Source organism: Carettochelys insculpta, chromosome 22 (assembly GCF_033958435.1).
Source record: "Carettochelys insculpta isolate YL-2023 chromosome 22, ASM3395843v1, whole genome shotgun sequence".
Classification (NCBI taxonomy): Eukaryota; Metazoa; Chordata; order Testudines; family Carettochelyidae; genus Carettochelys; species Carettochelys insculpta.
The window spans coordinates 1,624,846-1,638,184 of NC_134158.1; the positions used below are offsets into that span (position 1 = coordinate 1,624,846).

The 13,339-nt window shown below is 50.1% G+C and overlaps 1 protein-coding gene across 1 annotated transcript in view; it reads right to left on the bottom strand.

The window, feature by feature from the left end:
- Positions 1 to 12,935, bottom strand: part of LOC142024608 (uncharacterized) — a 94,212-nt gene extending 81,277 nt beyond the window's left edge. The window contains 8 exon segments of the mRNA XM_075016739.1: positions 1 to 261; positions 1,742 to 1,762; positions 2,526 to 2,546; positions 7,556 to 7,671; positions 8,310 to 8,332; positions 8,882 to 9,112; positions 9,736 to 9,831; positions 12,519 to 12,935. Of these exon segments, the coding sequence (XP_074872840.1) occupies positions 1 to 261; positions 1,742 to 1,762; positions 2,526 to 2,546; positions 7,556 to 7,671; positions 8,310 to 8,332; positions 8,882 to 9,112; positions 9,736 to 9,831; positions 12,519 to 12,935 (1,186 nt within the window).
- Positions 12,936 to 13,339: the final 404 nt, after the last annotated feature.

Consider the following 13,339-nt stretch of genomic DNA (forward strand, 5'->3'; position numbering starts at 1 on the left):
CAGGGCTGAGGCTGATCCATCCCTTCCTCTTCACAGACTCTCTGGCCACCCCCAGAGCCCAGGACCACCCATCCCCCACCTCCACCTCCCAGCAATGTCTCCCCGAGGTGAACCCCTCACAGCCCAGCACACAGGGCTCAGTGTCGAATCTCTCTGGGTTGTTGGGCAGTTGCTGCCGTGTGTCTGCCCGTCTCACACTTTTCCCACCCTCAGACAGGACGAGGTGGGGATGAGCCGTGTCTGGATCCAGAGTCACATTGGCTGCAGGGGAGAGAATCAGAGTGTGAGGGGCAGAGCTCAGCCCTGGGGGAGGGTTTGATGGTCAGTGACAGAATCGGGCCCAGCTGGAGAGTGACTCAGGGAATCTCCTTCCCCCAGGCTGTGCCCGACAGCTCTCAGATCTCAGCCCAGGGCTGGGGAGAGTCACTCACAGGCAGGGCCGGGTCAGGGACAGGGTGAAAGGATCGGCTGGGCCAGGCCTGGGGCTCAGGATCTTTCCCCTCCTGCCCCCACCTCTCCCTGGGGAGGGACCAGAGACTCTGGGAGCCCCGGCAGATGGTCCAACTCAGTGACCATTGACAGAGCTCCCCTCCCCCAAACACACCTTAAATCTCCCTGTGCCCAGCTGCCCCTGGGCTGGACTTTGCTCTGGGGCCTCCCCACTGCACCCAGCCTGCTGGGAAATGTCACAGCTCAGGGAATAACAGGCCACACGCGACCAGGATAGATCCTGCCCTGAATATCACAGCTCAGCAGCAGAAGAGTCCATTAGCCTGGGGCAGGGCGGGAGGGATTAACACCGGGGAAGGGGTTTGGTGGTGGAATGAGACAGAAGCTACGAGTGTGGTGGGGAGAAGGGGGATTAGGTTTCTGTGGGGCCCTGGGTCAGAACATGGGGGCGTCCCCTTCCCACCTCCTGTCCCTCAATTCCTCATGTTTGTCATGTTTCTGTCATGGGGTCAGGGCACAGGGCAGGTCCCAATCCACCTACCCAGCGCTCCAACTGGAGACTGGGCAACTCCCTCACCCTGGCTGCGCCCCCTGGCTGGAGTGCTGGGTGGGCAGCAGGCAGAGCTGGCCTGGGGCTGTAGATGCTCATTTTTCCTGGGCTCCACAGCCAGCCAGGGGCTCCGATCCCTGTCCCTGTTCTCCCAGTGGGTAATTACCCGTTGCAGAGGGAGGGGGAGTGTAGAACAGCGGCTGGTGGAAAGAGGGAGAGGGCCATGCTAGCGATGGGAGGAAAGTGATGCCCTGTGTACCAGAGACAGGCGCAGGCTGGGATCATGGTGGGTGCAGAGAGGCAAAAAGTAAGAAGCTCCCAGCTCTGCTCACAGGCGCTCCCCAGGGGTGTGTAATGGCCCCAGGAGAGCCCCCGCCTCTGATCCCGGCTCCGTCCCTCTGCTTGTGTCTGCAGCAGGGATCACCCACAGACACAGTCCCTGCTCATCCCATCAGTGTGGGGTCACTGCAGAGCTCATGGCTTTCTTCAGAGGGGAGAATGGAAGGAAAAAACAAGTGCCCCTGACTGTATTCCAACTGAGCGTTCCCCCCATTTGAACAAGTTGCACAAACCTCTCCAAAAAGCAAAGCAGGTAAATGAACAGCCAATGTCTCATATCGCAACAAAATCATAAAAGTGACATTGAAAACGGAAAACTTCCACACAAATGCAAGAAGCTGCCGCAGGAGGATCTGATTTGGGACAAACATTTCTTGTCAGTGGAAGGAGAATGACACTTACCGATGCCCATATGCGGTTTGCCTAAAGATGAAAGAGACACACACACGTTAGGGGTTTCCCACTTGTAATGTTTTTATTTCCCTTTATCCTCACCACAGCAGTTCCGACTGAGGAATTATTTCCACACACTCTCCCCTGAAGGAGCTCAGACTGGACAGGTTGTGTTTAGGGTTTTCCTGTCCAACCCCCGCCCTCCCCTTTCCGGTAATGGAACCGGTCTGTGCCCTTCCCCCCACTGCTGAACAACTGGCTCTGCAGAGGAGTTTGGGCTGAAAGCAGAGCCAGGGGAGGAGCAGAGCTACAGCTGGGGAGGGAGTTGCACTGGGGGCAGAGTGGAGCTGTGACTGGGATGGGAGCTGGGCTGGGGGCAGAGTGGGAGCAGGAAGTGCTCCCTCTGCACCCCCATGTGGGCTGGCCTTGGCCTCCTGAATATTCCTGCATGTACCCCTAGGAAGGTGGGTCCCACTGTTTGGGGGTCACTTGAGTGGAGGATTTGTCAATCCTTCTGGCCTTACGCTCTGTGTCTCTATTGCTGAACTGACCATCGGTTTTTCTATTTGCTTTTGGTGGGAAATTTATCCGGTCTAGTCAATCCCCACATTTTACAAAGTTACATGAAAAACAACTCACAGCTCCAAACAGAAAGGTAATAATAAAAAAGCACGTCCGCAAACAAACAGAAAAGGGATTTGTTTGGAACAAGATAAATTTATGCAAAAACCTCCCAACAGGAGGATCTAATTTTCTTACAAAACCTTCTCAGAAGAAGGAGAATGACACTTACTTATTTCTTCATTCAGTTTGTCTGAAATTGAAGAGAAATAAATGTTATATATAATATAGATGCACGTGTCTGTTAGGCAGTTCCCTTTTCTTATGCCTCATTTCTCTTTATCATTAATAAAAAAAATGAAGACAGAGAACTCAACATCTCCTTCGGGACATTAGACAAAAACATTCATTGGTCCCTTCTGGTCTTGAGCTCTGTGATTCTATTGCTCTACCAGTTTTTCAAATTAGCTTTTGCTACAAAATAGATCAAAAGTGGCGCTTCCCCACATCTTCGTCCTGCTGGAACTGGACTTGATGGCCTCTCAAGGTCCCTTCCAGTTCTGTGATTCTACTGTATATTTTAGAGAGTTTGTCTGTTTGTATCCTCCTAAATGGGAACAGGTAGGACCTCCAAATTCAGTATATGGATTCCTCTTATCAGAATTTAAAGCAATATAAGGGTTTGGTTGTGTCAGGAAAATGAGATGTGCCTGGAATGGGATTTATTCTCATAAAACCAAACAGGATCACTGAATCCAGGACAGTCCTCAAAATTAACAACCGAGTAAATGTTGAAAGAGACTGAACCAAGATGAGCCAGAAAAATTTAGGATGAACCTGGAATAGGCTTGTTTCTTAATAAACCTTCCAGAAATTTCGAAGAATGTTCTGTTTCAACACACCTAAATCAATGCTTAAGGTTTGAAAACAAAAAGAAAATGTTACTAGAAACCACATTAACTGCTGCCTTTTTTTTGTTAACACACTGAAGAAAAAGAGAATTTAAAGCAACAAAAAATAAATACACTTCATGAAATTCCCCTCTATAAAATGTATGAAAAAATTCAATGGAAATGTGTTAATCATTTTTTTTTTCAAAAAAAGTCCAGAATAAAAATTAACTTCATCAAAACAACATTGTAATTTTGAAAAACACAACTATTTCAGTGAAGGATGGACTTTTCCGTTTACTGTCAAACAACCCCAAATTGAGTTAAGGACCTGAGCAATGCTGGGTGAATCTGCTAGTGAAGTTATAATCAGGATGTACAGAACATTTCAGCTGTCATAGGGTTAGTTAGAGCATCAGAGGGGAAATGCAGCATGACCTGCCTATGCCCCAAGAGAAGGGAACTGGGAAGTATTTCTGTCCAAGCGTCTGTCATTTCTCACTCTAGTGGTAACATGACACAATCCATCATTTACAGTCAAGCCCTGAGATACAGTCACATCTGCTCTGATCCTACTGACAGAAACCGAAAACTCCAAGATCTCCACCAAACATTCAGAAACCTGAATTACCCACCAGGAGAAATAAAAAACAAATCGACAGGGCCAGACGAATACCCAGAAACCAACCCCTCCAAGACAGGCCCAAAAAAGCCAAAAACAGAACACCACGGGTGCGTCTACACTTGGAACTAACTTTGAAGTTAACTTCAAAGTTATGCACTACATCAAAGTAGCCAGTAGAGAGTCTACACACATTTTCCCTTCCTTCAAAGTCCTTACTCCATTCCTGGGAATGGAGCAGTGCCCATCTTCAAAGTTTAACTTTGAAGCAGGGTGTGGGAAGATGCTCAACTATGAAGTAAGCAACTTCGAAGTTATTTTCATAGTTTAGACACAGCCCACTTGTTTACCTGCAGCCCCCAACTCAAACCCCTGCAACACATCATTAAAGACCTACGACCTATCTTAAATCAGGATACCGCTCTCCAGAAGACCCTAGGTGACTGGTCTGTTCTTTCCTATAGGCAACCTCCAAACCTAATGAGGATTCCCACCAGCAACCACAGTCGATACCACAATAATATTAATCCTGGAACTTTTCCATGCAACAAGCCCCATTGCCAACTTTCTCCACATATCTATTCTGGAGATACCACCACTGGACCTAACCACGTTAATTACAGAATCACAGGCACATTCTTCTGTTCCTCAGCTAACATCATGTATGCCATCATATGCCAACAATGCCCACGCACCCTGTATATAGGACAGACGGCAAACACTCTTCCACAAAGAATGAATGGACATAGAACAGACATCAAACAACTCCAAATACACAAACCCGTCAGCCAGCACTTTAATGGAGCGGGTCATCCTGTTAAAGACCTGAAAGTTTGTGTTCTACTGAAAAGGGACTTTAACAACTGCCTGCAGGGGGAATGCTCAGAACTAACATTCATAGAACCATAGAATACTCGGACTGGAAGGGACCTGGGAGGTCATCGAGTCCAGCCCCCTGCCCTCATGGCAGGACCTAGTACTGCCTAGACCGTCCCCGATAGACATTTATCGAACCTGTTCTTAAATCTCTCTAGAGATGGAAATTCCACAACCTGCCTAGGCAATTTATTCCAGTGTTTGACCACCCTGACAGTTAGGAACTTTTTCCTAATGTCCAACCTAAACCTTTCTTACTGCAGTTTAAGCCCATTGCCTCTTGTTCTATCCTCAGAGGCCAAGCAAAACAATTTTTCTCAGTCCTCCTTATGACACCCTTTTAGATACCTGAAAACTTTTATCACGTCCCGCCTCAATCTTCTCTTTTCCAAACTAAACAAGCCCAGTTCTTTCAGCCTTTCTTCATAGGTCATGTTCTCCAGACTTTTGATCATTCTTGTTGCTCTTTTCTGCACCCTTTCCAATTTCTCCACATCTTTCTTGAAATGCGGTGCCCAGAACTGGACACAATGCTCCATCTGAGGCCTAACCAGCACAGACTAGAGCAGAATGACTTCTTGTGTCTTGCTCGCAACACACCTGTTAATGCAGCCCAGAATCATGTCTGCTTTTTTTGTTACAGCATCACACTGTTGACTCATATTTAGCTTGTGGTCCACTATAATCCCTAGATACCTTTCTGCCATACTCCTTCCAAGACAGCCGCTTCCAACTCTGTATGTGTGAAACTGATTGTATCTTCCTAAGTGGAGCACTTTGCATTTGTCTTTATTAAACTTCATCCTGCTTACCTCAGGGCATTTCTCCAATTTGTCCAGATCATTTTGAATTTTGACCCTATCCTCCAAAGCAGTTGCAACCCCTCCCAGCTTGGTATCTTCTGCGAACTTAATAAGCGTACTTTCTATGCCAATATCTAAATCATGGATGAAGATATTAAACAGAACCGGTCACAAGATCCCTGCGGAACCCCACTTGTTACACCTTTCCAGCAGGAATGAGAACCATTTATAACTACTCTCTGAGTACAGTTATCCAGCCAGTTTTGCACCCACCTTATTGTAGCCCCTCTAAGTTGTATTTGCCTAGTTGATTGATAAGAATATCGTTCAAGACCATACCAGAGGCCTTGCTAAAGTCTAGGTATACCACATTGTGGCAGGGTGGGGCCAGGAGAGGGGAGACAGGAGTGAAAACAGAGGGGAGACAGAGCTGGCAATCAAAGTGGGAGCAGCTGAGGAGTAGGCTGCCCTAAATCAATTAGGGCCAGCTGATCCTGCTCAGGGCTGCCTTTATAAGCTCTTCTCCACGCAGGGCAAACGGGAAGGGTGGGGAAGGAGAGTTTGGGTTCATACGGTGGGGACAGTGGACTAAACAGGGCAGCTGCGGCCCAGGAGTGCGACTGACTCCGCCACGCGCATCCACTTCTTCTCCCTTATCCACAAGGCTCGTTATCCTATCAAAGAAAGTTCTCAGATTGGTTTGACATGATTTGTTCTTTACAAATCCATGCCGGCTGTTCCTTATCACCTTCCACTTTCCAAATGTTCACAGATGATTTCCTTAATTACTTGTCCCATTATCTTTCCTGGCACAGAAGTTAAGCTGACTGGTTTGTAGTTTCCTGGGTTGTTCTTATTCCTCTGCTTATAGATGGGCACTAGATTTGCCTTTTTCCAGTCTTCTGGAATTTCTCCTGTCTCCCTTGATTTTCCAAAGATGATGGCTAAAGGCTCAGCTACCTCCTCTATCAGCTCCTTGAGTATTCTAGGGTGCATTTCATCAGGTCCTGGTGACTTGCAGACATCTAACTTTTCTACATGATTTTTAACTTGTTCTTTTTTATTTTATCTTCTAAAGCCATCCCTTTCCCAGAAGCACTCACTACATTAGGCATTCCTTCCTCAGACTTCCCACTGAAGATTGCAACAAAGAAGTCATTAAACATCTCTGCCATTTCCAAGCTTCCTGTTACTGTTTCTCCCTCCTCACTGTGTAATTCAAACTCACTAAATATGAGGACTAGAAGGGACCTCAGAAGGTCATGGAGTCCAGCTCCCTGCCCTCAAGGCAGCACCAAGCACTACCTAGACCATCCCTGGAAGACATTTATCTAACCTGTTCTTAAATATCTCCAGAGATGGAGATTCCACAACCTCCCTAAGCAATTTATTCCAGTGTTTGACCACCCTGACAGTTAGGAGCTTTTTCCTAATGTCCAACCTAAACCTCCCTAGCTGCAGTTTAAGCTTATTGCTTCTTGTTCTATCAAATTCATATTCAAATTTGACAGATTAACATGTGGTTTGAACAGCAACAGCAATTACCTGAGCTGTTATAAGGACTCTTTTACATACTTCAATGTTTTTTCTAACTCTTAACTTCCCCACCTTACATACACCCACACACCCCACTGTCCATCTGCTCTTCTGATTTACCAACCTGAAGAACAATTATTCTGATTTGTTAACCTTGGTAACAATTTTTGGACCTCATATATCGAGTCTGTTCTGGTATGGCTATGGTCTGAAGAAGAGGGTCTGTCCCACAAAAGCTTGTCACCTAATAAATTATTTTGTTAGCCTTTAAAGCACTACATGACTAGTGTTTTGTTTTGATAGAATACAGACTAACACCACTATCTCTCTCTCTCTCTAATGGTAACTCTAATGGCACAAGATACTTTTGGAACAAATAAGATTTTTAATCAATCAACCTGTGTGTGGTCGACCCCAAGTTTGTGCCATTTTCACCCAGCAATTAAATAGAAGCACAACCTAATTGTGAATCAATTGAACAGAGCCTTTCACATTCCATTAACTCACTTTCCCCTCCTAGATCCCTTGTAGGTACCTTTGAACTTGCTCAGAGTCTTGGAGAGAGCAGTAGTTTTCATGGAGAAACCACTGACTTGTCCTTCCAGTTCAGGGGAGATCTCCGCTGGCGGCTGGAACTTCCCCTTCTCACACCTGGACAGAAACAATGTCAGATGGTGATACGGCATTTAGTGACTTGGTTCTTCAGTTCTTGCCAGTGAGTCGCTGCTCTGAGGGGCTGGGAGTTAGAATCCCTCGGCCTCTCCCAGCCTGAGAGCAGGTGCAGCACAGCCCAGGGCCCTGCAACTGCCACTCGAAGGCCCTATTAATATTCTTGAAATCCGGCCTGGAGAGACCAGCTCTGGGGACAAAAGGGGAATTGCGTCTCCATGGCCCATTCACGCCTTGGCCTCCAGGCTCTGAGGGACAGGATGCTGCCAGTGGAAGTGCTGTACAAATCTGCCCACTAGGAACTAGACTCAGACACCAATTCACCCAATGCCCAGCAGTGACAAGCCGATGTTCCAGCCTCATAGTCCTGGGGCAGCCAGTCCCCCAGGAAGGTGACACCTCTAGGGAATACCTGAGGTCAGACTTTGCCATTGAGGGGATAATTGTAAAGTCTCTGCAAGGGTGAGACCCTCAGGCTCGAGATGATCAGGGATATTTGTAGCTTAGATGTGACCCTCCCCTAACATCTCACTGTAGAGCCCTGGGGAGATTCGGTGCTAACATCATCTCTCAGCTCTTTCCCAACACTGAGAGGTGGGAGGGGAGTGAGAGCCACGTACCTCCTCAAGGTGCTTCTGACGTCCTACAGGGGAAGGAGAGAAAAGAGTCTCAGTCCCACACAACACACACAGGGGATCCTGGGAAGGGATTTTGCAAATTTGGGGAAGAGGGGCCCCAGGGCCTTGGATTCCCTGAGCTACTGGGGCTTTGCCATCTCTAACATCTCTGTGTCTATAACTCGAGACTTCTGACTGCTGGACCCCAGAGCTTATGATTCAGGAACCTCCCTTCCCTGTGAGGGGAGCTGGGATGTTTGTAACCATCGGCACCAGCTTCCCCTTCTCCCAGGGGATGCAGAACCCCACTCCCACTCCACCCCCTCCGGCAATGCCACTCTTCGCCCCACCTCTTCCTGCCCCCACACTTCCCCTTCCCCACCTGTGCCCATCCCCTCCCTCCAGCACACCCTGGACCTGATCCTTTTCTCCCCCCAGCTGACTGTGGCAGGCAGGACGTGCAGGGAGAAGTGGAGGAGCTGTGGCTGGTGGGTGCAAAGCAACAACTTAACTTTTTCTCTGGGATCTCCAGCCCTGGGGCACACACAGAGTCTCTGTGTCTCCCTCAGTCTCACCTGCAGGAATTCACTCGCTGGCTTCTGACACTTCCCCTCCAGCTCACCCATCAGCTCACTGAGACGGGAAATCTGCGCAGAGAGTTCACTGACACTGTCATTCTGGATCCTCACAATCTCCTCCTCCAGCTTCTCCAGCCGGGCCAGCAGGAGTCGCTCTTGTTCCTCCAGGAACTGCCGCAGCTGCTGGAATTCCCACACGATTTTCTGCCTCTCGGTTTGTGTCCGTCTCTGTAGGAAGACAGGGGACGGGCTGGTCAGGGCCATGGGTGGAGCCTGGGCCCTGTCATGGGGGGCTGAGTGCGCAGGAGGGAGAACGTCTGTGAAAATCCTGATATCTGACGCTTGACTCTATTCTGTGCACACAAGGCAGAGGATTCTCTCACAGTTTCCCCCTTTGTCCCCTGTTATCGCTGTAAGGGAGGTTTCTAGGCCTGTGATGCTCAACATATTATGTTATCCGAGGACTCTGGGAGTTCAGGCGGCAGGAGGCCGGGCTCAGCGCCGCACTGACAGAGACGCAAGTGGAGAAAAAAGAAGGAAGTGTGTGTGAACAAAAGGAGCAGACGCAGCAGGCAGCACTGCCTGGGGACAGTCCGTTCCCTTGGGGAGGGTTTGTGGGAAAGGCACAAGGGACAGATACTAACTCATCCCCTGCAGTGGAACCCCTGCCCTGAGCCATTTACACTCTAGCTGCAATGGAAGCTCAGGGCTTGTCTGCACACGGCTCTAACCCAGCAATCCCTGATCACAGAGACACTCACTAGCCCTCCTTCACCAAGGCCACGCAGGAGTCTGCCTCCAAACAGACCTCCCTCTGCCAGCCCTGATGGTTCATAACAACAGGCACCTACCAGGCACTCCCGGCTTTTCTCTTCTCCAGTCGCTTTCAGTCCCAGCAGCTTTTCTCTCTCTTCCCTCAGAGTCTTCAAATGGGCCTGGATTTTTCCCTGAGGAAACACAAAGGATTTGGGAGGTTTTACTTTGGGTTGAGAGGGGGGTGGCGCTGGGTGTTCCCCCCCAGAACTCAAGATAACTGTTAATCTTTGTGAGGTCAATACTCCCCAGCAGAGGACACGTTATTAATGCAGCCCCAGGGCTGGTCACAGCCAGACGTGTTACAAATTCACGTTAGGGCTTTTTAGTAATTTGTGTGAGATCTGGATTCTGCCCAAGCTTTGTGGGTACTTGCGAATTGCTGAGTGGTGCAGCACATTCCAGGACACTGGAGTCACACGGGGGTGAATCAGCTGCTCCATCTGAGCCCTGTTGTGGGTGAGCTGAGGGTACCTGAGGCCCATACAGCATTCAGCCCAGTGACCTCCTCTAGTGCCGGCCGCAGCATCTGAGTTTAACCCCTCGTGGAGCTGCGCAGGAGTTCAGCCTCCCAGTGGGAACCTCCTCTCCCTGTTGGGCCTGGGGCCTTCAGCAGCGCGTCTTTCCCTCCCAACGGCTGCTCCTCTTCACTGCTCAGTGCTGGTGAGATGGGCCTCATAGCCTAGTGGTTGGATACGGGACTTGGCCTTGGAAAATTGGGGGTTTATACCCAGCTCTGCCACTGACCTGCTGAGTGGGCTTGGACAAGTCACTTCCTCTCCACGTGCCTCAGATTCTCTTCCCACCCTTTGTCTGTCTTGACCAGTTAGAGTGTAAATGGCTCAGGGCAGGGATTGTCCCTCACTAGGTTCTGTGCAGGGCCCCACACACCCAAGGGCAGATCGCATCTGGGGTCTGTAGAAGCTGCTGAGGTGCCAATTACAACAATAAACCCTGTGATAGAATTGGCAATAAGAGCCACAACTTGTAACTCGCCCTTCTGCAGTCTGAAGGCAGCTCTCTCACCTAGAACAGCCTCCGGCTCCTGAGAGTCAAACTTCACAGACCATTGAGCAGCTCCTGGTCTGTGCAGAGTGCCCATGGGTCCCTGGGGAGCAGGGTTTGAAAGGGATCCCACTCCCATTTTACAACAGCCGCTATAAAAGGCAGGCAGCCAGTAAAGACCCACGTGGAGCCAGCTGCCTTCTGCAAAGATGAGTGAGTGAGGGCTGGGGGATGAGGTGGATGAGGTTATATGGGGGACTGGAGATGGCTGTCTTCAGTGATGGGGACGGGGATGAGGATGGGGATGGGGTAAGAGCAGGGGGCTGGAGGTACCTGGCTTTGTGGGAGGGGAGGGCCCCTGGCAGTTGGCTCGTGGGGCTTGCGGTGCTCAGGCGGCTGGCCCTGGCAGATTGGGGATTGGGCAGCTGACCCTGGCAATGGGCAGCTCGGGCGTCTTGGGCTGGTGGGTGGGCAGCTGGCCCCAGCAGCACAGGGCTTATATGGCTGGGGCTGGCAGGTGGGTGGCTGGCCCCAACACCATGAGGCCCAGATGGCTGGCCCCAGCAGCGTGGGGCTTGGGCATCTCAAGATGGTGGGCAGGTGGCTGACCCTGCCAGTGTGGTGCTTGGGTGGGCAGCTGGCCTGCAGCTGGGGCAGGTGGGTGAGTTGCTGGCCCTAGCAGTGCGGGGCTCAGGCAGGCGGCTCTGGCAGTGCAGGTCTTGGGCTGGCAGGCGGCTGGCATGGGGCTCAGGCAGCTGGCCAGCTGGGGCTGCACCAGGCACCTGCAAGGGGCCAGGAAAAACTATTTGTACTTATTTTTAACTTCAAATGACATTTCTGTATCAAGTTGTTGTGTTTATTTGAATTGATGTATTGCATTTTTTCTTAAAAGGGGGTTTGGATGATGGCAAAAAGAAGTAGGGGGTGAAGGAGTCTCTAAAATATAAATAGGGGCATGATGCCAAAAAGTTTGGGAACCACTGCTTTAAACCAACCACCCCCCAACCTACAGAACTGAAAGCCATTTACAAGCCCTCAGGGTAATTGCTCAGTCATGAGGAAAACTAACCCCTGAACAGAAAGAGAGAGAGAGAGCCTATAATGACCTAAAAATTCCTATCCCCGTTCAAACCAGGTGCTTTTTAGGTCATTATAGGGGCTCTTTTGCATACTTGGCTTAATCTAATTCTTGACACCCCCCCCCCCACCTTCTGCCCCTCTGCTCTCCGATTTGCTCACCTTGATCATTTTTTTTTCTGATTTCTCAACCTTGATTGCTATTTTTGGTTCTCTGTGCCTTAAATATTGAGTCTGTTCTGGTCTGGCTGTGGGCTGAAGAAATGGGTTTGTCCCACAAAAGCTCATCTCCTAATAAACTATTTTGTTAGTCTGTAGAGTGCTATTGCACTGCTTTTTTGTTTTAACCTCAATCTCCAGCAATGGCCGTTATTAGCACCTCTAACTCTCAACAAGCACACAGGGCATATTTCCAGCTACACACAACAATTACACACTCAGCAGGTCAGAATGTTAAAAATAATCAATGACAAAATAATCTTTCGTTCAAAGCATCTCTAAGTTATGCATATTGACAGTCACAGCCCATCTTCCATACAGCATTCGGGGGAGGGGTGTCCCTCACAAGACAAACTTAAAAACTTAAAAACTTCCTTTGTTGCCTTTTTGCCAGACTGGAGCATCACTAATTTGTACAGCAACTTTCAGGCCCTGAAGGCTGCACACACCGGAATGGTGCCATTGACTTGTCAGTAAAATGCAAAGTTATTACCCATCAGCCTGGACAGCAGCTCTGTACCTTGTACTCCTGGGCAGCCTCCTGGATGGGAACCACAGTGTGAGCGCGGTGAGCTTTGGATCTATCACACACCACACAGATGGGGGTTTGATCCTCTTCACAGAACAGCTTCAGAGCCTCCTGGTGCTCCCCACACACCCCGTCCCCGCCTGCTCCCTTCGCTGCCTGCAAACTCAGACGTTTGGTTATTTCTACCATGTTTGCCAGCTGCCTGTTGGTCTGGAGGCTTCTCTGCTGCACAGTCTCTCTGCACTGAGGGCAGCAGGCGGCTGGGTCGGGTCCCTCCCAGCACTGGCTGATGCAGGCTCGGCAGAAGTTGTGCCCACACTCCAGAGTGACCGGGGCTGTGAAATACTCCAGACAGACGGGACATGTGGCTTCTTCCTGGAGACTTTGCAGGGGGCTCCCTGCAGCCATGGCTCCCTCCGGGCTGGGAACAGGGTTGGTTTCGCTTCCCTGAGCTCAGGAACAGGCTCATGCGCTGCAGCGAGTGGGTGTTTCCCTGCCTGGATCTGACTCAGGCTGTTTGCTGGGCTGGGAGGAGCTCACCGGTAACACCGGGGCCCTGGGACTCCCACGAGCTCATTGACTGGCCTAAGCGCTCATGGGCGGCCGGAGAACAAACAAACTCTGTTTATCTTCCAGGTGCCGCAGCCTCTGAAACAGACTAACAGGCCCCCACTGAAGTCAGAGCCCTGGAGGCTGTTGCGGGAAAGGGGCCACTCGGGCCAGTTTCAGGTGTGGGGAGTCACTGCCAGGGGTGCTGGTGCCTGCGGGGGAGGGCGCAGGGAGGCCACCCAGAGGGGCCGGGAGGGGCCGGG